This window comes from Equus przewalskii, chromosome 17, assembly GCF_037783145.1.
Source record: "Equus przewalskii isolate Varuska chromosome 17, EquPr2, whole genome shotgun sequence".
Lineage (NCBI taxonomy): Eukaryota > Metazoa > Chordata > Mammalia > Perissodactyla > Equidae > Equus > Equus przewalskii.
This window is the reverse complement of record NC_091847.1, coordinates 49,222,786-49,246,344: the sequence shown is the minus strand read 5'-3', so window position 1 is coordinate 49,246,344 and position 23,559 is coordinate 49,222,786. Positions and strand designations below refer to the sequence as shown.

The window sequence follows — 23,559 nt, the reverse complement described above, 5'->3', positions numbered from 1 at the left end:
GTGACAGATCTGGCTTACATGTTAGAAGAATCATGATGACTTCTATGCTGAGGACACATTAACATGGGACATGAGAAGAAGAAGCAAAATCAGTCAAAAATGCTACTGCAGGAGTGCAAACTAGAGACAGTGAGAAACAGTCATGTTCTGGGTATCATTTTGAAGGCAGAGCCAACTGGATTTGCTGACTGGGGTTTACAAGAAAGGGGAGTTGAGGACAAGTCCAGAGTTTTTAACCTGAGCAATTCCAGAATGGAATTGGTATTTAATGAGATAGGGAAAGATACCAGGAGAAGCAGGTTTGGGTTGAAAAGCAAGAGCTCCATTCGGGACATACTAAATCTGAGATGTCTGTGAGACTTTCAAATGGAGAAGTTGATTTTAGCTGGGTAAGACTTCTGACCCAGAGAATTGTAAGATAATAAACGTGTGTTATTAAGTTACTAAATGTGTGGTATTGTTATGGCAGTGACAGAAAACTAGTGCACCTGCTTTCTGCCAGACCAGTTAATTGAACTTGCAAGACCTGGCAAGTGTGCTTGCTATCCTACCTGAGACCTGATGCTCTTGCTCCCCTAACTGCCCTCCACCCTTCTCTTCTGGCTTCTGAACTGAAGAATGTTTTTCCATATACCTGCATCCTTGGTCTGATCCCAGCCTCATCCTCTAAATAGATTATCCTGCAATAAAATATCCTGTCATACTTTCAACACATTAGGTTCAAATGTGCATTCAAACTAAAGTTCAAATAATTCCAATTTCAGAAGCAGAGGCCATTTCATTGCCCCCAAAGGCCTCACTTTCCACACCCCAATCAGGTGAGAAACTACACTATTTTTAAAGATCTCCAGAAAAGGCTATTTGACACCTTTCCTTTCAGAAATGACATTTTCAAATGTGTGGGACAAACAATTTTAGAGCTATCAATCAGCAAATAGTTCACCACTCCTATACGGTCCTGTGAGGAAAAAACAAATAAGACTACCTTTCTCCAACAGGAGCTAGGGCCAACTGAAATTTAAAGTGAACCCATAATAATTAAATGACAAAGCATATCAACTGTAAACGTCCTAAGACAATGCCCTATAGGGTATCCAATAAAGGATATGGGCTCCAAATGCTTAGGATATTAGAGGTAGATCACTTCTGGCTAAGTGAGACCACAGAAAGTGTCTAGTACCCACAGACCACAACTTCCGGGATAAAATTCAAATCAACTCCTAGCCATCTTGGATGGGACACAGAAGGCAATTCCAAGAACACATCCAAATGCGGGAATGGAGAAATCCTAACATTTCTCAAGTACCGTCATAAAATATTCAAAACATTTATCTGCTTTCAACTTCTCTTCACAGATAGGCACTATCTTCAGCTCAGTCAGATTAACAGAAAAGCATCCCTTGGTCAAATTCTTCCCTTCCCAAAATTCAGCTTATAAGGTGACCAAAAAACTCTAAGCCCAGCCTTCCAAAGAAGTTTACAGAAAATTTCACTAGTAAAATAATTCACAAATAATTATTGAGTACCCATGAGCCAGGCATGGTACTAGGCCCTAGGCAGAGAAACCCAAATGCACACTCAATTTAATACTCGTAATCATTCTGTGAGGTAGATACTATTATCACCTTTTGTAGGTGTGGAAAGTGAGGCATAGCACAGTTAATAGCTTACACAGAGTCCACAGCTAGTCATTGTTAGGTCCCGCATTTGAACACAGGCAGAGGAAAGACAAGTAAACAAATCATTACAAGATGGTAAGTGCTCTATATAATAAAGGTTATGTTCAAGGAATGGTTGAATTATCAACTTCTACACTCATATTCTGACTAAACTAACCAGATTTTTTGAGATTTTTGTCACCTTTAACTCCATCTTCTCAGAGGGATTCTCTCTTTCAGTATTGGTCCTTATCAGGAGTAAACCACCCTTTACATGGGCTACATGTGTGATGGGATTTAAAGAAGCACTCTAAGGGGATGCAACTCAACTGAAGATCAGCACATCCTGGAATTCCCTATCAATCCAACACCAAAGTCTGCAACTATTTCTCTAGGAGAAAAAGTAATCTCATTCTCCTTAGCTCAGTATTCTCCTTGTCTCTACGCAAAATAAAGCTGAGTTAAGGATGCTGAGATGGTCAATTGGTCTTTGGTTTCCTTGCCCCCAGGAGAGAGCGACCTCTCAAAGAGCTCTCTGAATCAGTTGTTAAGGATGCTCCACTAAGAAAAGGAGAGTGGCAATGGCAAATAAGTGCACTCTCCTGGGACTAGGTTTCCGAGGTTCTATAAGTCACATTAAAGGGGTGGAGTGAGGTGGGTTGAAATGGCATTGACACAGGCCCAGGACCCCAAACAGCTGGTCCTCTCACATTCCTCCCCCTCACCTCTAATGCCCAAAGGAGGAGACACGCCCAAGGCAAGTGTATAATCTCCTTTACCTTGAGCCTTTACTTTGATCATAGGAGTATAAATGACGATGGTGGCAGTGGAATGGGGAGGATAAAACAGGTGTGAGACAGGAAGACTTGCAGGACTTGGAGAGGGATTTAACATGGGAGGCTGGAGAAACGGACATACCAAGAAAGACTGACACTTTGATCCTGGGTGACTAGGAGAATGATGGTGCCATTTACAAAAACAGGGAAGTCAGGAGGAGAAGTCAGTTTCATAGGCAATATAACAAGTTCAACTGGGTCTGAGCTCTGCCCCTAAACAGGTATAGAAAAATCACTTGTCCTCTCAGGATCTCACCTTTTTTTTCCACGTGTAGATGCATTAAGAAAAGCAGAATTCCATTAAGATCAGAAGCAGAATATACTAAAGGGTAACAATAAAATACTGATGTGTTTTCAGTGACTACCTATTTTACATTTCAGAACTCTATAGATTTTAATCTTCCTACTGTTGCTTGCAACACAACTAGTCAAAATTTGTCAAAATTTCTGGTATTTAATACACAGTTATAAATACCAGAAGCAGATACTGGGTTATATACCATGGACTTTAACAAATTGGTATATTTATCTTAATCAGTGTTGTGAACAGAAAGCCTGCTAATGAATGTTGATATGAAGAGGATATGTGTTCTGGAATGTTTCATGAGATGTGTCTATAGATTGTTACAAAATGCTTAAAGTGCCTGGCAAAGGCTAAGAGTGTGGCATTAAATGAATCAAAATAGAGACACAGTCCTAGCGCAATATTTGCTAGTGGCCTACTGGCTCCATGATAAAAATATTGTCTTGTCGAGTTTCAATGAGTTTCAGAGATGTATAAATCCCTACATACTTTTGCATAGTCAGCTTTAACGATCTTCAACTCTGTGGCATATCAGTGAGTGCTTATACTGTTTCTGAGTTTTATTGAATAGTTTTATCGACTTAGTGTTACGCTATCATTAATCTCATCATTTTCTCTATGTTTTAAAGGGGCCAGACCCTTGATGTTCTCATCAAAGTGACCCCTGAAGCAAACAGAAGTAACCTAGGGTGAGGATTATGTCTTATCTTTCTTCCTTCCTGGTCAGCATCAATTTGTGGCACTCATCAGAGAAGCTGTGTTGAAAAATTTCTGGATTGGAGTCAGAAAGTCTGAACTCCTTTATTTAGCAGCTGGGTACCTTTGAGCAAGTCCTTAGAAAACTTTGCGGTGTGGCCTCTTGAGTTATAGGGACCTCATTCTCTTGATCTGTAAAGGGTAAGGTGGGAATGAATAATCTCCACTATCCCTTCCAACTATAATATTCTACGACTTCCCAATTTCCAAATAAGTGATTTTGGGTTTGTATCTCAAACTGAGAGGTTAACCTCTCCAGGCAAATTAGCTAAAGCAAAATAGTAGATTATTCTGGGGTGTGAACCAAATGGCTGGAGCCTTGAGGGAATTTTATTGCCAGTGTTTTGTAGAAGGTCTTAAGGTCTATGAAAAGATGCTAGTTGCTGTGATAATGCCTCTGTTAAGGAAGATGAGCTTCAGTGACAGAGCAATTGTTTGGATGCTGGTTAATGGAGCATGACCAGGTTCCCACCTTGAAATGCAAACTTATGGCTTTTCTGCTACATTTAGACTATACTGCTGCTTATTTTAGGAAGAAGAAAAACACTGATGCTTGGGTTACTAGCAATAACTATGAGTGAAGCCTTACTGCCCAATGCCAATAGCTATTTTACCCAGAGGTGAGCTTGAGGCTCCCAAATGTCGGTCATTACCACCTTGGCTGCCAAAAACTTTTCTTTCTAGAGGGTACTGAGGAAAAGAAATAAATTTTCACTAACAGTTTAGCTCTACTGGTCTTTGGAGCAAAGGCTAGCAGTCAATCTTCTTTGATTACTAGAGCAATTCTCTTTAGCCTACCTCAGGCTAAGGAGTTCCAAGTTCCAGACTCCCTAAATCTGTCCCCGGTCACTCCTTCCTGGCCCCCAGAGGGAGTACCTCCTCCCCTCTCCTGAACAAGTTTATGGGGTAAAACTGCACCCACAACTTGAAAACACAATTGCTTTGACACATATCATCTCCTTGTGCATCCTTGGGCATGGTCAGCTGAGTTCTGTTGAGGATGGCTGACCCTTTCCTCAGTCACTAGTTGGGGAACGGTGGAGAAAAAACAACTGTCAGTAGCTCTTGGATTGTGGAAAGACTTGCACATCTGACTGGTTCAAGAAAATCCCAGAGCCAGACATCTTCATTTTGATTTTGCCACTCCCTCACTGGATAACTTTAGCAAACTATTTAATCTCCCTGCACCTCCTCTTCCCACGCAAGCTGAGCAACCTCTTTCTCAGTGGCCTTTTCTAAAGTACTGCTTATGAAAATGCTGGTTATTCAGCTTGTTCTATGGCACCAAAATGTTAATGGTAAACATCATTGGATCATTGACGTATGGGTAATAACTATTTTACTTACTTCCTCATATCTTTTTGGATTTCCTAAAATGTCTACAGGGAGCACAAATTATTTCTATAACAAGAAAGAGCATATTGTGCCTGTTTTTTGTCTTGAAAATGTAAATAAGTATTGAAAAGTTTGCCTTAACTTTCAAGGATGTGTTTCCTTCCTCCAGTGTATTTGTTTACTGTGGGATTGTTCAATAAGTTGGCAGTTAAAGTTGGTGTCTTGGTTATAAATCTAGGTTCCCATGAGATTAATACAAGAAGAAGGTAAAAAATTCCCTTCCCAACTATATACCTTTCTATTGTAAGCACAAGGCTAGGGATAGTCTTTCACTTTCTCAGGCCACCACGATCCCATGAAATGCCCCAGGATTACAGTTTCATTTCAGCGTAGACCAAGAATAGGGCTTACTGAAAGCTCCCAAGACATGAGTGAGATCCACCCTCTCCCTCTTGCAGAAAGACACAGGTTATAAGAACCTGAGAGATCAGTGTCTTCCTTATCTCAATGTCTTCAATATCTGAAAAGAACATCTGTGTTAGACTGACATAAAGTGGATTAAAAACAGTCAACACATGAAGCTCCTGGATTCAGAAAACCCAGATTTCTCCAACAAAATATTTAACTTAAACCATTTATCAAATTATAGACCAAAGAACTGCTGGGCTAAAATCTCTTTCAATTATGTAATTTTAACCAATACTTTCAAGCTAATAATTTTATGGTAGCACTATCTACCATAAGGAAAAATATGCTTTGCCTACAAAAAATAATTTACCAAACTTAAAAAACAATAGATATTATTCAGACTATTTCATTTTTTCCACTAATATTTTTAAATGTCATTAAAAATGCAATTAAGTTTGCCTTACATGTTCTGATTTCTCACCTTACTACAACTGATCATGTGTTCCAAAATTATAAACAAAGGTCAAGATTAAAATTTCACTCAAGTACATAGGCAAAATACTGCTATCTCAAGAGCTAAATTCAGTTTAAAAAGAGGCAAGGCAAATAGACCTAAAGCTATTAATCCTTGGCGGAGCTTGAGCCCAAAAATGCAGTCAATAGACTCGCAAATAAGATGGGCTGAGAGGTAGGAAGGCAAATAGCATTCTTAATTCTGCTTATGCAATTCATGCAGCATAATTAATACATGTTATTGATCATAAAGATTTCTAAAATAGAACCTCTCTGGAATTGGAAATTGTAGTTATAAATATTCCAGTGGCAAATATTTTTCATCAGTTTTACACACAAACATCTTAAAGTGTTACAAGCCGAGATACTGAATAAATAAATGAAGTCTCTTCCTTTGGATGAAATATAACTTCAAGGGAAGATACATTTGAGATTTGAGTTTGCAAAGGGGACATGGATTAACAGAACTGGAATTGATGGTTTTGTTTTTGATGGGTTTTTTGGTTTTTTCATAGAATTCAACCTAAGGCTAGGATGAATCTATAGTTTGTACACTGAGAAACTGCCAGAAATAATTTAAATTATACCGTTCTTATGAAATTCAGAAAGGTCTCTAATTAAAATACAATGTTCTACAAGTTTTTTTTCTCAGCATTGTAACACTCACCTTAAGTCTTTAGAGAAATAAAACAAGGTTCAAATTACAAACACACAGAGCACACTTGTGCAACACCAACTTCCCACCATGGCTGTGGAGGGCAGAGGGGAACTGGTTGCAGGTTTGAGGCCAGCACTCAACACTGATTTTTGCCCTTAAATTCCCCAAAGCCCTGGGAACATGTCCTTTCTACTTAATTATACAGTAAGCCTCGTTTTCAGACTCAAGACCAACATGCACAGAACTTCTCTACGAAAGGTACATCAAGTGTGGCCAAATTTTCACATGGGTTCTTAGTACTCAAAAGGCTCTGAAGGGTAACATTTGCATGAAGACCCAGGATACTCCTACTGCCCTCCCCAGCTCTAGCAGCTTCCCCATACTAGAAATGGATGCTGGAAGGGATCTTAGGATTCATTAATTCAACCCCCTGATTTCACAGAGGAGGAAACTGAGGCCCCAGGGAGAGTTGACTTGTCCGAAGTCACACAACTGGTTCATGGCGAAACCCAGAGCAAATTCCATGGTTCCCTACTACCCTCCCGAGTGCATCATCTCCTGGGAATTCTTATAATATGGAGAATGCTAACCAAAGAGATTTCATACCCCATAAGCCATAGCCACAGGAACTTCCATACTATGTGCATATAAGCATGTCCTCCATGTAAGCAGAATGGATTTCCTGCCACCTCTGACTTCCCCTGTCCCCTCACTCTCTTTCTTTCTTCCCCTTTCCTTTGCCAGCTAGTGCTCCACTTCTACAAGAGCACAGTTAAGGAAAGAGTGAGTAGGGGTTCTCCAATTCAGTTCATTTTACAGCTTATTAGGTCAGGTATTACTATCCCAGCTGAGGAAACAATTCAGAAAGGTTAAGAAACTTGCCCAAAGTCACTCAGCTAGTAGGCAACAGAAGTGAAGCATTAGCCCACAATAAGAAACTAATGAGGAAAAAAAAGTTTTTCTCCTCCACAACGCATCTGAAAAACAGGAAGGAAGCAAACCAAACCGAGTATCTGAATGTTCCCACTTGGGCACACCGCCTCATCTGCAAGTAATCTCCAGATTCTGTCCTCTCCCAGGCTGATGTCACCAGGCAAACCAGGATGGCTTTGGGAATGTCACACATTCCTATCAGAGTGACTTCCCTTAACTTTCTAAAACTAAAGAAAGCGTGGAAAAAACCTGGGATATAATAGAGCAACACAAATACGAGTGCCTCAGCCCCACCCACTCCTGCGACCCTGAGGCTCTTCTGGGGTTCCATTCCTAATGCTGACTGCCTGCCTCCCTTTGCTTTCTTCTGACAGCTCAGTGACCATGAGGCAGGGAAATGAGTACAGGCTTTGGCCTAGGTGTGAATTCTCTTTCATGAGGCTGAGTCCCTGTGCCCTGGGCAAGGCAACAGAGGCACTGATGGGAGGGTAGCCACCAGGTAATTTGGGACTCATTGCTCAGGAAGAGCCAAGGCTGGCTCTGATGTTTTACTCCTTCAGCAAACACTTCTGCCCATATGGGAACAGCATTGGTTCTTCCTCTTTGGTGGACGAAGGAGAAACAGCAGCTGCCTTGACCTTTCTCACCTTTCCAGAAAGGGATGGGAGGACAGCCTGGGAAAGTTGCAAAAACTCACCGAGCCCACTACTCTGACACTTCTTGCTTAGCACTGAGTGGCGGGGATTTGAGGCCTCTGCTCTGGGCCTCATGTGCTTCTGCACATCTGGGACATGAAACTCTCAGATGCAGCCCTATATATTTACGTCCACCAAGAGGAGGGTGATGATATGTCACCACCACCTCCAGGGCCAGCCCCCGACCTCCACAATGACATATGACATACGACTCAAGTTCCCTGCAGAGCTCCAGCTGAGAAATGAGCTATCTCTGGAGACCAGGTTAAAAGCTGGAGCTGGATCCAATCATTTCACCCCCGCCCTGGGCCCTTCACTCACTGGAGCCCCAAGGGCCTGGGTTGTGCTTCAGGGCCCTCAAAGGCAGAACTACTCTGGGAATGCAAACAGGGTCAGCCCCAGGAGGAGAAGGGAGGGAATTCCCTGTTTTTCAGAGGCTGACACCAGAGTCTGGAGGGAACCAAGGAACACAATGGCTACAGAGTCTCAGAAAGGAATGTCGTGGGTGAAAACACACAGGTCTTTTCGCCAATGACCTAAAGTTCTAAACCCCTCACTTTAATCTCCTGAGCAACCAAAGCCTAGATTCCTTACAGTGATTTGATCAGCAGATAGAGTCCCAAGAATCCCCAGACTTGTAAAACAGATCCATGTGAAAAGGGATGCTGAACATCTTTGTATTGTCATCCCTTTACCCTTACTGAGAGCTTGGAGAGATCAGGCCTTCATTTTCCATGGAACACCAGAGCCACGGAATGTGAGAGCTGGCAGAGGATTTCCTTAAAAAACTGTAAATGTTCCCTATAAAATAGAAGGGACCTTGAAGGCAGACTACCCAAGCCAATTTCTCCTTCTCAGAGATGAGAACAGGTTAGGGAAGGGTGGGGTTGGGAGCAATGTGAGCCACCTTTTTTAAAGCATTTACTATGCCAGGTACAGCACAAAACACTTTCAGTACATTATTTCATTCTGTTCTTTGAGGCCGTTTTTTTTCTTTCCCCTCTCCTTTTACCTCTTTTAACCTTTCCCCATCTTATTAGTCAGAGATATTCAGTAACTCCCCTGAGGGCCACAGTTAAGTGGATAAGCAGGTATCTATGATTTGCTCCCAGGTCTATCTGTCTCCAAAATTTGTGGTCTTAACTTTTTTAACAAAACTTAAGCCATATTAAACTAGCTGAACCACAATCACTTTTTAAAAATGAGTGGCAGAGTTAAAACTAAAATCCAAATGTCCTAAATTCTATTCTGAAGAACTTTGTTATTTTATTTTTCCAGATCTTTCCCTTGGGCATTAACTACATTGGCATCCAGTGCCATGTTGAAATATTATATTTTCCTCAACATATTAACAAAGATAATTCTTATCTAAAATCATTTAAAAATTGAAAAAAAAGATTAACGTCTTATTGGTACACTGGTGGCCATAACTAAACAGTTTGCTATAGTATAGTGGTTAAAAAGAAGGATTTGGGAGCCAAATATTTGGGTGGTATCAAATCCACTCAAATCAAATACCTGGGTACTCAAATCCTGGTGGTATCACCTAATAACTTGTCCAATGACAAGAACAGTTACTTTCTGTGAGTTACTTTATCTAAAACACTGGACTAGTAATAGGACTGACTTTATAGGATTGTTGTGAGGATTATAAATGAATGAATTCATTAATTCACTTAGTGCCTGGCACACAGTAAGCATTCAATAAATGCTAACTCTTATTTGGAAGCCAAACCCATTAGCTAGAGTTTAAGGAACAAAATGGTACACAACGACAATAATAATATTTCAGCTCTGTAGTGTTTTATGGCTTTCTCAGCCCTTTGACACAAAATATCTCATTTGTCACCTCTAGTTCTGGCAGTGCCAAAGGAAACAGCATTATCATATCATTTCGTTAGAAATGGCATAATTAATGAAGTCAAGAGTGGCTGCAAAAAGCCTGCAATATTTCTGCATTTGTGTAATCTGGTTGTTATGGCAACCATTCCCTATCAACAACCCTCTGCCAGGCAGGGAGAGACCCATTTTTGGAGCTGTCACAGCACATCTGTTTCTCTGCTCAGCTGATTAGCTCTTGTTTGCAACAACAAGCAGATGGAGGTAAAAAAGAAAAAAAAAATTTTTTTAAAGAAGCAAATGTTTATTTTATCCACAAGTCTGCTTTCAAATACAGAAACAGACCTTTGGCTGTTTTAGGAAGATGCCGAGTAAACTGGATCCTCAATACATGGGCTGCTTCTCGCATTGGTGGCATTGCAAAACGTAGTCAACCTACAAATTATAGATGATTGGTCCTTCATGTGTGTCTTCTAAAATGATGTGTCTCACACTCCAATTTCAGTGTCTTCTTCCATCACGTCTCTGCATGTCTCTATTGTGTGAGCTACCTCAGTTAGCTGGCACACGTTTTCCAGGCTGAAAATCCAAGGAACACACTAAAGTGAAAGAGCAGACAACTGGTAGGGAGGCTAGGAAACCTGAATTCCGAGGCCAAGTCTGCCCCCTAACTAGCACAGAGACTATCTTCTCCCTGCCTTAGCCTCTTCATCTGTAAAATGAGACTTGTATTCCCATGCTCTCTGCAAAGCCAAACAGCTCCCTCCAGTAGTCACTAGGTATGTGAATTTGGGCACAATGCCTCCTACACCTCTTTGAACCTCACTTTTTTCAGCAGTAAAATGGAGAAAATAATATCTATTATAGAGAGCTGTTGTGAGAATGAAATAAAATAATGTATTTAAAAAGCACAATCACAGTCCCTGGACATTAGCGAGTCCTCAGTAAGTAAAAGTTTCCTTCCCACTGTAAACTTGCTTAGAAGGCACAATATTCAAACCATGTGCCAATCAACAGGCATCAGCAGGCTCACAGCACTAGAGCAGATCCTTGAGATCGCCTGCTTGCCAGACATCACCCCCTATAGTTACTGGACCGTTAGGAGGTCTGGTGTGTCCCAGGGAAAGAGACAGGCACCTCTGGTGGCCAAGGAGCACTCAAGGGGCTCAGGATGGCAGCCATTTTCCATGCAGAATGGAAGTGTTTCAATATTTTAACAACAAGCATGGCCACACCAGAGCATACCAGCTAACTATAAGGCATTATTTTAACGTAGTTTTACAAATGTCCTCAATAAAAAGAATAATGACAACTTTGGTTCATTTTATTGGTTCTCAGTCATTTATAAACATTCAGTTTAATTCTTCCCTACATGTGACGGTGGGAAAAGAAGATTAAGAATCTACTACCTCTAACTCACTGCCATCACTATAAATAAACATAAACTAGGCTATATCCCTTTTTGCTACAGACCAGGATATTATGTGGCATGTGTTTGACGCAAATAACTGGCTGAGCAATACTAACACTGACAGTGGGCATAGTTGTACTGGAAATCCCTTAGTTCACTGAGTCACAACATATGGATTCCAGTCACTATCACCCACCTACCCATTCTGGGCCCGTGGACACTTAGCCTGGCAGCTTGCAGCAGTCACAGCCAGGGAAATTTAAGAACCTGGTTTTTTTTGTTTGTTTTGTTTTGTCTTGTTTTAATTGAGGCTATAACAGTTTATAACATTGTGAAATTTCAGTTGTACATTATTATTTGTCAGTCACCATATAAATGCACCCCTTCCCCCCAACCCCCTTCCCCCGGTAACCACTAAACAGTTCTCTTTGTCCATGTGTTTGTTTATCTTCCACATATGAGTGAAATCATGCAGTGTTTGTCTTTCTCTGCCTGGCTTATTTCGCTTAACATAATACCCTCAAGGTCCATCCATGTTGTTGCAAATGGGACAATTTTGTCTTTTTTATGGCTGAGTAGTATTCCATTGTATATATACACCACATCTTCTTTATCCAATCATCAATCAATAGACACTTGGGTTGCTTCCATGTCTTGGCTATTGTGAATAATGCTACTACAAACACAGGGGTGCATAAGTCTCTTTGAATTGTTGATTTCAAGTTAAGAACCTGGGTTTTTGACAGCTTTACTGAGCTGCTGAATCAACAAACTCTGGAACCACCTACCTCCGCACTTACATGAAAAATTTAATTTCCTATTGTTTAAGTCATTTTGCTCAGGGTAATCTATTAAGCACATAGTTTCTATGTTGAATGTTTTTCTTTCCCTCTTAAAATAATCTTACCTGAGTCACAATATGCTACTGACATAGTCAGTTTGTAAAAAATTATACTGATCTTAACTTTTAGATTAACCCTTTTACTATGTCAGGCAATATTTCCCCAGTAGCATTATTTCAAAATACTATAACACTAAGGGCATCCCATAAAATTTTTCTTCTCCTACATTGCTGAGTTGATACCATTTTTACCAGTATTTTCCAACATTAGCAGCATCCAAATGAGACAGTAAGAAGAGATAAGTGGAGAGTGTTGACAATATGACAGTCAATTCATGCTGCAGCTTCAAGCTGCCCCAGTGAACTGTGCATTTGGACTGCTCGTCAACATTTGACTGTGGTATAGTCACATTCCATTAGCTACCTGGTTTGTAGTTTAGCCTATCTGAATTAAATATTGCAGTTACTCAAGCTGGTGAAATAAAAATGGAAATGAAAATAGGAAAAGAATAATTTGGTTCAATTTCTCAAAAATAAAATAGGATCAAGCATCTTTCAGCTGCAATTCAAAGTAAAAGCAAAGGTCACCTGCAATGGTTTTATTCCACTGGCCTTGATACTGCATGCATTGTTGTCGTATTTAATCTAAATACCACTTATTCACACAAGCAGAAGTGAAAGCATATTACGATCAATATACTATGCAGGCCATCATATAAAGACAATGTTCATTTGAACCATTACTGATTATACTTTCAAAGATTGCTCTTGACACAAAGCATTGCTCATGGAGGAGAGTATAAATATGGAACTGAGATGACAAATGGAAGATTGCTCCTGTGAACATTCTTATGAAGATTATGGAGTGAAAAGAGGCTGTGTTGGAAAAAGTAATTCTCTATTTGGAAAATTAAAATGTGAGGATTGTATAGGCCTAAGTCCCAAAAACTGTAGCCTGTGTCCCAGAGCATATTGGACACGGTCCCACATCCTGAGAGAATCTTTCAGGCATGCATGGAGCAACTGGACACTTGCTCCTAAAAGGCACTGTCAAGGTCTCCACACTGTAATCTGCCTACTCCTCAATATATCCACTACAGCATACAAGATGCAACGCTGGCTTTTCCCTGCTGAGAAAGGAATAAGTTCCAGGCAATTTGAGCAAAAAGAACCTCACCATAGACCACTTAACTGTCCCTTACTGAAACACCCTACATATTTAATTCAACCCAGCTGAATTTGAAAAGTCACAAACATCTCAGAAGAAATATACAAAGCCAAGGGCAGGCTTCTCTTATTTACACTTTGTGATTCTGAAAATATTAGCTTTCTGTGGATCAGAACAGTAACACCATCTTCTATGTTATGCCATCCTAAATATGTTAGGTGGCCTCAGTAATGCTTTCCTTTAAGAACAGATCAGTCAAAATCTAGAGAAATTTGCTAATACCAATACTTGTAAAGCCCTCCTCAAACTACCCTCCAAATTCATCTTCTCCTTTGGCTTTTTTACCAATGGATTCATTCACCCAATAGATGCTTATTGAGCTCCTACTCTGTATCAAGCACTATGCTGAGAATTAGGCATCTAAAGTCCCTGCCAGAGCTTAGAATTCAGTTGGGAGACCTGCCTGCCAACAATTACAATGGAATGGTCATGGTGTGCTAAAGGAGGGTATCAAGGCTGCAGTGGAAATTTAGGGATAGGAGCCTTAAATTGGCCAGGGATTAGGAAAGGTTTCCTAAGGCAGCTACATTTGAGCTGAGACTTGAAGATTGAGATGGAATTTTCCAGGGCTCTGATAATATTTTTATTATTATTAACAATAATAATAATAATAAAATGGGAATAGTAGGAGTAAGAACATATTCTGGATCATCTGGATGACCATTTGCCACACAATTTCAGTGCCTACATTTATGTTTATTATTAAAGCAGCACCAAGTCAACAGAGATGTACCAGTTGGAGGCCAAAGGAATTGCTGTTTGAACAAAGAGACCATGCTAGATGAAATAGAGTAAAGTGGTGGGAGAATTGGGTCAACACATGGTACATGGTATGACAACATAACTCAGAATAAACTGTGTTGTCATGCTCTGCAACATACACTGCAAAGGACAACAGAGTTTCACAAAACAATGTCACTTGTCTCATTAAATTAAAGCTGCTTACTTGAATGTTACTGCATTTCTAGTTTCTTCATAATACAATTTTTTTCCCATTTGGTTTCATAGTTCTATAAATATAAGTGAAAAGGAGTTTATGCTAGTTTCATGTTTTTTAAAACCTATTTAAGAAACATTTAAAATATGAATCTGAAGGACTTTTCTTTTTCTTTAAAATAGGTCTGTCCATTACCCAAGTATGAGAGGGCCCTAAACAATGGGGAGCCATTGAAGAAATTTTAGCAGATTGGTCTGAACAAACTACTGTAACAGGAGACCACCATAGCAGTCACACAGAGGAAGGAGAGCTGTGGGGACAGACTGGAGACAGAAAGACCTCTAAGGAGATGACTGCCTAAGTCCTCTTACTAAAATAACCCATTTGCTTAATCCCAGAGAAATGCTCTCAGGCACAGACCAGAGCACTATAGAATTAAATCCTGACCTGACATGCAAAGCTGTACTTGTGTTTCAGAGTATGCCTCATTTAGCTGGAAGATTCTCCAGACTTCTACATGTGTCATCTCACAGAGAGTTCTGTGATGATGCCAGAACTAAATTAGGACCAAATCCCATGTTTTACTAGAGAGTCAACAAAGTACACAAGAGAACTTGCTATGTATCTGGTAACAAAAAACCACCAGGGCCACTGCATATATTCTGTAGGCCAACTAGAGCTGAAATCTGTCTCTTCAAAAAGTCATGTGCCACTGGTGCTGCATCTATCCAGTGAAGGCGACTTTTCCTAATTTACACAAAGGCTGGATGAGCTTGCCAAGCTGTGCCCTTTGGAGAGAGCTGCATCTTCTGGAGGGGGCCCCTTTTCCTTATTGCATGAAGGTACCCTATGGGCTAGCTATGACTTAATCCTGCTTTTCTGAGTAAGCCTCATCATCATCACTCACCCAACCAAGACTCTTACAATTCAATAAGTATAAAGGATTTTCTTCTTCCCGAAAATTTTGTAAAGCATATGACTTTCCCATAAAAAGGCATAATACCAAGGCACTCAAGAAGCACAAAGAACAAAATGCCCCCACTTACCTCCGGGGCCATCCAGAATGGGGTGCCAACAGATGTGTTTCTCCGTAGACGTGTACTGGTAAGTTGAGCTGAGACGCCTATAAGAAAAGGGTGTCAGAATTCAGCAGTGAGCAGAGGATGATGCTAGACCAGGGATTGGCAAACTTTTTCCATAAAGGGCCAAATAGTAAATATTTCAGGCTTTGTGGGCCATATGGTTTCTGTTACAACTACTTGATTCTGCCATTACAGTGTAAAAGCAGCCATAAACAACTCAGAAACAAATAAGTGTGGCTGTGTTTCCATAAAACTTTATTTATGGATGCATATAATTTTCACATGTCATAAAATATTCTTCCTTTGATTTTTTTTCACAACCACTTAAAAATGTAAAAAGCAGGGGCCGGCCTAGTGGCGTAAGGGTTAAGTTTGCACACTCTGCATTGGTGGCGCGGAGTTCTCAGGTTTGGATCCCAGGTACAGACCTAGCACCGCTGATCAAGCCATGCTGTAGCAGCATCCCACGTAAAATAGTAGAGGATTGGCACAGATGTTAGCTGAGTGACAATCTTCTTCAAGGAAAAAGAGGAAGATGGGCAACAGATAGTAGCTCATGGCCAATCTTCTAAACAAACAAACAAAATGAAACAAAAAAATGTAAAAACCATTCTTAGCTCACAGGCTACACAAAAACAGGAGTCAGGTCAGATTCGGCTGACAGGCTGTAATTTGCCAACCCCTGTGTGGGAACATTTATTGCTCTATCTAAACCACTAGAATATTTTTTTTTCCTAATGAACATTCCTGTCTATATTGCTGCAAAATCAGAATCAAAAGACAAACATCAACAACTAGGATCAAGCTAAAATATCTTCCTATCATATTTCCAAAATATTTCAGGTGACTTCTTTCTTAAAATGGTGCATTTTATGGAGGAAGAAAATTGGCATGTATTATCTATAATGGAGCATCAGTGTAGACATAAAATTTTTTCAGTGCCTTATCTTACCTAGAAGCCTGGACACCTGGCAAGAAAACTATGTTTGTCAAATGGAAAAAGAAATCGACTAATAATATTATTATCCAGGGCTCAATGTTGAGGACCTGAATTTTAATATACTTTCAATGTACTTTATCTGTCTTAGTCTTCAGCCAGCTCTCTTTTTATACCACAAGGGAATAAAGTGGAAGTAAAGATACACCAGATTAGGAGTCAGAAGACCTGTTTTCCATTCCACTTAGACCTTTTCCTAATCGTATGACACTGAGCAGACCAACTCACTCTGAGCCTCAGTTTTCTCATCTTCAAACTGGGGATAATGATACTGTTGACAGCTAACCCAGAGGGCTTTTCCTAAGATCAAATAAGGGAACAAATGTGAAAATGATTTTTGAGTTGTAGTTTACAAATATAAGGTATTCTTTTGTACCAAGCAGGAATCTAACGCAGCCCTTAAGAGAATGACAGGGCTGCCACTAACGTTGATGACAAGAACTTAGAAACCTGGATACAAGTGCTTATTAGCCAAAGAAACACCTTTGAAACATCAGGCATAGATTTGCCAAGGACCCAAGGGTTGCTTTTTGGGGGTAGTTGATGTGTTAGCCACTTGCATTCTCTTTCTTAGAAAGCCAAAGAGGGCTCTCTAAATTCTATTGGCTATGGATAATTTCCTATTTCACCAAGTCCTCCGCTACAATTTTGGTAAAAATCAACCATATTTTTCTGGTTTTAATTTCTAGAAATTTCTTTCTCAGCAACTGGAAGTTCATGAACTTCTACTGGAAAGATTAGGAGCCTTTACCTTCATGCCAAATTGCAAAGCTGGTAAGTAGATAAATCAGTATTAATCCCCATCCTCATCCTTCTAGGCTCTTTCCCTCATAACACACTCACTGTCCCCAGGATCATGTGAAAAATACATATTTGATATTATATACACAGCACATTCACAGATTTATACCATTCTTTACATAGAAAGAGGAGCATAAGACTTGAACAAAGTGCCCCTCTGCTATTTTTCTTTGCTTGCTCTTATAGACCAATACACCTAAAATTACATCATTTATTTGTGAGTAATTTCTTCTAAGCAAATGATTCACTGATACATTTTAACACCAAACCCTTTCTTACAAATAAAACAATCAAGGCCATCAATCTTTTCTCCTAGTATGTTGGCATTAATAAGGAATATTTTTAAAAGTGCTTCTATAAATGTTTTCTCATTATTTGGAACAATCATGCTGAAGTGCTAACTGTTGTTTAACTCATTTTGAAGACTAAACCATTCAATAAACTTAAAAAGGAAAACCAAATGGTTTGTTGGTTTGTGGAATATCAATACATGACTGTCGGCAAGGAGATATTCAATAGTTCTCTGGCTTTAGGTGATATTACTCTGCATTTCCTCTCACACTTCCACTTCCTGTTAATATTTCCAGTTCAACCAGCCTCACATGTAGCAGCAATAAACACAATTTAAAGGGATTTTAGCTGCCAGATCCAAAGGACTAGTCTACCTTCTGCTCACTGGCAATAAGTATGCCTAAGGCTAGAGAAAGTCATTTGAAAGACCAAACTGCTTTCTCTTTTCATATGCAAAAGAAGAAATCACAAAATGTAAATTATAGACAATTTCCCTGAGATGTGAAATTCTTACCAGAAAACTGAAAAGTTTTTCTGTCAATTTCTTCTTTTGAAACACTTTTATTTTCTATCTTTAATAAAATAGCTTCTAAAGCTGAAAATAGATTAACAAACAGCATCTCCTACAGTGATCCATCTGGTAAACCTCCCACTCTCCAGCCTGTGTTTGACTGGAAAAGTCCCTCCGCCTGTGGCGTAGCAGAGAGGCCCCAGTCTACTAAGATTGTAATAAACTATCGCCTTTGGCTAAACTGCACACATCAACAAAACAAACGACAAGCAGTCATTACCAAAGTCAACGAGCTTAACTCCTCCTTCTGTTGTCAGAAGAATGTTATTCCCCTTGACATCACGGTGGATGATTCGGTTGTTGTGCAAATGCTGAAGGCCCTGCAAGGCATGCCACCACCAAATAACAGGAAGGAGAAAGGGAAAATTTGCAAGGTTATTTTAAAACAATTACCCTACTATTAAAAAGCCTAATGTGAGTTCACATTTGGCTACACCTCCCTGCTGTTATACATCTTGCATATTTTAGGGTCGTTTCCCCTTGTTAATATGCAATAGGGATCCAAGTGATGACAAATTGCCCCCTCTGCTGTCAAACCCAGCTTGACGGCCATTCTTACCAAGAGAGCCCCGTATAAGATGTATGAGATCACTGCTTCGTCCAACCGCTGGCCACACCTGAGGAGACCTTTGACAAGCTCAGTGACCGAACCCCCGTTACACAGCTGCAAGAGGAGGTGCCGAGGAGAGAGAGAGAAAGCAGGAGACACATACAAAAAGAAAAGAAAAAGATGTTAAGAAGAAAAGCCCACCGATTACCGACCCAACATAGTAAATTTGCAGATCATAAAACTCCAGGTCAGAATAATTAAACTTCAAATTTCCATTACAGAGTCAAATCTAGTTCTGTGTGTGTATGTGTGTGAGAGAGTGTGCAAATTTTTTATTCAAGGTGATGATTTATGAATGAAAGGGCAAGTCCAAAAAGTTGATTTTTTAATTGTCAAGTGAAATATGAAAGCACACTTCGTTATTTAGAAACTTGGGATAGAGAAAGCATATAAGTAATCATGGTGACTTATTGGACATTTTACATGAGTACTGTCTATTTTTTTAAAAACATACATTTTGAGAATAAGAAAAGACCGGAAGAGGCAAGATGGATGCCCTGCCCTTGATACCTAGGAGGGAATAAATTTCATTTCAAACTTTCCTGTCTCCAGTGCTGGCACTGCAGGCATCAGAAGCCCAACCAGCAGCTCTTTCTGGAATTGCCACTACATGTCAAATTTACGGAGTGGAGTTGTGTCATATGCACATTTAACTTTCTCACAGTCAACTTTAGGCATTTAGCAACTTTATGCTCTTCTCTTTTGATTTCCCCTGTAATTAAAAACACTGTAAAAGTATATCCTGCGTATTTGTTCTTTGTTACATATAGTACATTACTGAGATTCGAGACTACATAAACCAGGTAGACTATACTTTTGCAGCAATTTAAGGATTTTCAAAGATAATTTTTACCAACTGCAGAAGTCAGTGTGCAGGTTTGGGTTTGCTGCCTGCCATCCTAAATCAAGGATTCTTAACTGGTTTGAATAGGGCATGTAAATACCTTGAAATTGTAGGCAGCATGTTGTATATGCACCTTGCATTTTTCTGCTGAGAAAATTCAGAGCTTCTGTCAGATTCTCAGAGCCTTCCTTTCCTTATAAAGGTTAAGATTCTGCTTTAGAGACTTAAGTTTCCTCCTGACACTTTGCAATTTGGGAAAGAGTTAACTAGTGAATAGTGGGGGGTCCTTTGGGTTGTGCTGCTTGAGTCAATGGGCTTTTTGTAAGCAAGGAAATCTGAGGGAGCATAGATTAGCACCTTTCCTAAAAGAAGACAACTCTTTATCAAGATAATAATACATTAGGATCTATTCGATTCTAATTATGAACATCTGCAACGTTTAGTAAAGGGTGAACAGATGTTTTTATTTGACGTGTTTATCATTCCCTGCTACAAATGTGGCAAAAACCTTGAAAACACGTTAGAAATCAGGATAACCTGGAACTGAATCTGCCCATGTTTTTATCATTTAGATTGATCATAAGGGACAGTATGTGACTAAAAATCTAAGATAGCATTAGGGAATCTTTAAAACTAGGCTAAAATGACTCTCTCAGAAATGATTTAGGAGGGACGCTAGAAACAGTGAAACGCATTGAAGGCTATGATGGTCCCGTGAGTTTGGAAGTATATAAGGCGACTGAGGAATTCACTCTCTGCCAATATTAGGTTTAACTCGCAACTCAACACCAATGGCCCTGATGGTCATAACACTGAGTACCGGGCTAACGTCTTCCAAAGGATTCTACATTGTTTCGATTTCAACTATGTCTCACACGACCCTGAAAGGGCAAATAACATTCTAGGTTAATTCTAATACCCTTTTGAGCAATGAATAAACTTTCAGTGCCATGATTCATAGAATAGTCTTAAAAGCTAAGCTTTAGTTAGACACAAAATAATTTTCTCAGGACTCCCCAAACTAGATTCTATATTTCAAGGGACAAAAATTAGAGAATTGACCACAGAGTCAACTGATGATCAGGGAAGAATGCTGGACATAACATAAGGAAGTTTTCACCCCAAAAGAAGAAGAGCACTTCTGAGGCTGGGGACATGGAGCTTGGAGAGCTTGAGAGAACAAGATTAGAGTAAAGATGTTCCTCTTTGAGAGTCTGCATAAGGGGTTAATATAATAATAGAAACTGCAGTTTCTTATGACTCTCTTCCCATCTGGAAATCTAAAGGGAGACCTCCTCACAGGGCCTTCATGCCAACAAAGGGGTGTCCATGCTGAGTGGAAATGGCAGCAGGGTATGATGAGGCCAACCAAGCCTGGGGTTATAAGGACAGTTCCCTATGGCCTGCTCATGACTTGCTCCTGCATTTCACCTACAATTCAGAACTTTATGCTCCATTTGGGGTAAGGGACAAGACTAGTGTTTGAATGAGAAGGACAAAGAGGGTGAGGACCTCAGGATAGAAAAGAGTATCAGGGACTACGGACATGGGGAGATACTAAAGGCAAGCAGTACAAGGACTTGGGGGTCACCACACAGCTCAGAAGCCCTGACCTAACTGCCATCACTATACATGAGCATCTGCTTGTACTCAGATCCAGATGCCACCCAGGGAGAAGGGAAGGGAAGAGAGAGAGAAGAGGCCCTAATAAAACTGAGTCCTTACCCAAATGACTGAACTTTGAACTGGACTGTGAAAATGTGTGATAAATACTAGACTTTGCCCCTTCCCAAAGCCACTCAGTTGGACTAAGTTTAACAGAATGAGTTAAAACCAGCTGTCTCTTCTAGGCAGGCTGGGGGCTCAAGAACAAAGTTGAGTTCAGTTATTGACAAGAAATTACCTCTTTGTTCTCAACAGTTTGTGATTGTCCAGTTTATTACTCATTATTCAATCGTGAATACGACACAGTCCCTGTGAGTTAAAGAGCTCATGACCAATAATGGAGACATAAGTGGAGTATGGTATGTGGAAGCAGGGGTGTGCCTAAGAGAGTGTGGTGACACTGATGCAGGAATGCTGAACTCTGCTGAGGTAGGGTAAAGAGCGGACAGTCTGGGAAATCTTCCCAGAGGATGTAACATTTACAATGAGTCTGAAGGACAAATGAGTTTTTCGGCAGGTGGACAAGAAGGGGAAGGGCATCCCTGGAAAAGGAATATCATGTGCAAAGGAAAGGAGCACAAAAGAATGAGGGGTGTGTTTGTGTGTGTCTGTGAGTGTATGTGTCTGTGTGTCTCTCTGTCTGTCTGCATGTGTATGTGTGTGTGTGATTTCTAAATATTCTGTTACTGTTGGGACAAAGGGTACCAGGATCCTAGGGTAGGGAGATGGGGAAGGAAGGTGGGGAACAGGGAATGACAAGTGTGCCCTGCTAAGGAGTATGGGCTTTATTACTATACTCACGCATATTATAACACCATAATATACCATTAGATAAGAAGAGTAAGCTATTAACAAGTTTTAGGTAGCAGGTCTCTGTTCAGATCTGCATTCCAGAGAGATGACTTGGGCAGCAGATTGGAGGGTGAACAGGAAAGGAAGATACCAGGAGCTGGGCACCTTTGGGAGTGTTGAAGCAACCAAAAGAGGCAGGGTCAAAAAGTCAACAGTCATGATGACGAAGAGAAGGGGACAGAAATAGGAGGCTTTTGTGAGGTAGAATTGACAGGAATTTCTAATCAACTGGATGGGAAAGGTTAAGAAGAGAGAGAGTATAGGGATATTATGAGAATAAGGGAAATATCAATAAAGTTCTTTGATCCTCTAAATCCAAGGCAGTAATAGGAAGGCAAGGCACTAGAGCACCTTCATGAGAACCTCTCTTCAGCCTGGTTCCTGTCTCAGGGAGGCACATGCTTTACTGAATTGCAAGTGCACTATTAAAATTCTACCCAGAGAAAATTTAAATTAAATGCTGAGTGCCGATCCAAACTAAGTCAACCCTAGAATTTTTCCCTGAAACCTCTTAAGTCTCTCTCCTGTTCTACTTTTTTTTTTTTTCTGGTTTTTTCTCCCCAAATCCCCCCAAAACATGGTTGTGTATTTTAGTTGTGGGTCCTCCTAGTTGTGGCACGTGGGATGCTGCCTCAACGTGGCCTGATGAGTGGTGCCATGTCCATGCCCAGAATCCGAACCCGCAAAACCCTGGGCCATCAAAGCGGAGTGCATGAACTTAACCACTCGGCCACAGGGCCAGCCCCTCTCCTGCTTTATTTTAAGTGGGGCCATTTCTGCAATAGAAGCCTAGTCAGAGACATTTTATATAGCTAGACAAGTTAGAAACTTTCTTCAAAACTGTGGAACCTATGAAGAGATTAAGGGCAGCCATCTTGTCAGCAGGATCAAAACTCAGCTGTGGATTTAAGAACAACAAAAGGATCTTACTCAGTCCATGTCTTGTGTTCACTAAATGTCAGAGTTTAAGAATTGCCTGACTTCCCATGATTCACAGAAACATAGAATTAAAGTGCTCAGGGCACCTTTAGAGGAAGCTGTCCTGTGAAGTTGATAATCCCTCCAGCAAGGTTTGAAAGGGCAGCCCATAGGTTATAGAGAAAAGATTTGGGGTATGTGGATATAAAAAAAAGGAAAGCAGGCACACACTGACAATCGTCTAACCGGGGTAAATGTTCAATGAAATGGACTAAACGTTCCAAAAGCATGACAAGGAATTACATTTAAATGGATGAAATAAAACAATCCCCTTAAGTTGAAAGAAGGCAACCAAGTCTCCTGCCCAACCCCAGAGGGTTGGCACATGCAGTCCTTTATTCCCACCCACTCTACCAGGCATCAGATTCAAATACAGAGGTGTGTCTCCTCCCTTGCATTCCTCCCTATGCCCTCAGCATTCAGCAAATGTGGCAGCTGAATGCATCTAGAATTTAATGAGTGCTTTGCTCCAAACCAAGAAAAATAGAAAAATCATTTACATTCCATATCTATTTT

The 23,559-nt window shown here is 40.3% G+C and overlaps 1 protein-coding gene across 18 annotated transcripts in view; it reads right to left on the bottom strand.

The window, feature by feature from the left end:
- The window catches only part of MYO3B (myosin IIIB), a 409,912-nt gene that overhangs the window by 367,733 nt on the left and 18,620 nt on the right, over positions 1-23,559 (bottom strand). For 16 of the 18 annotated variants that reach the window (XR_011528407.1, XR_011528406.1, XR_011528404.1 and 13 more), the window contains exons 4-6: positions 18,654-18,758; positions 18,315-18,414; positions 15,399-15,475 (exon numbers count right to left, since the gene is read on the bottom strand). Coding sequence is in view for 13 of the 18 variants with exons in the window: in XM_070580113.1 (XP_070436214.1) it covers positions 15,399-15,475; positions 18,315-18,414; positions 18,654-18,758 (282 nt within the window). In the remaining 5 variants the exon portion in view is untranslated. Of the gene's footprint in view, positions 1-10,280; positions 10,409-15,398; positions 15,476-15,862; positions 16,003-18,314; positions 18,415-18,653; positions 18,759-23,559 lie in introns of those variants that run through there. The other 2 variants (XM_070580124.1, XM_070580125.1) reach the window with 2 other exon arrangements.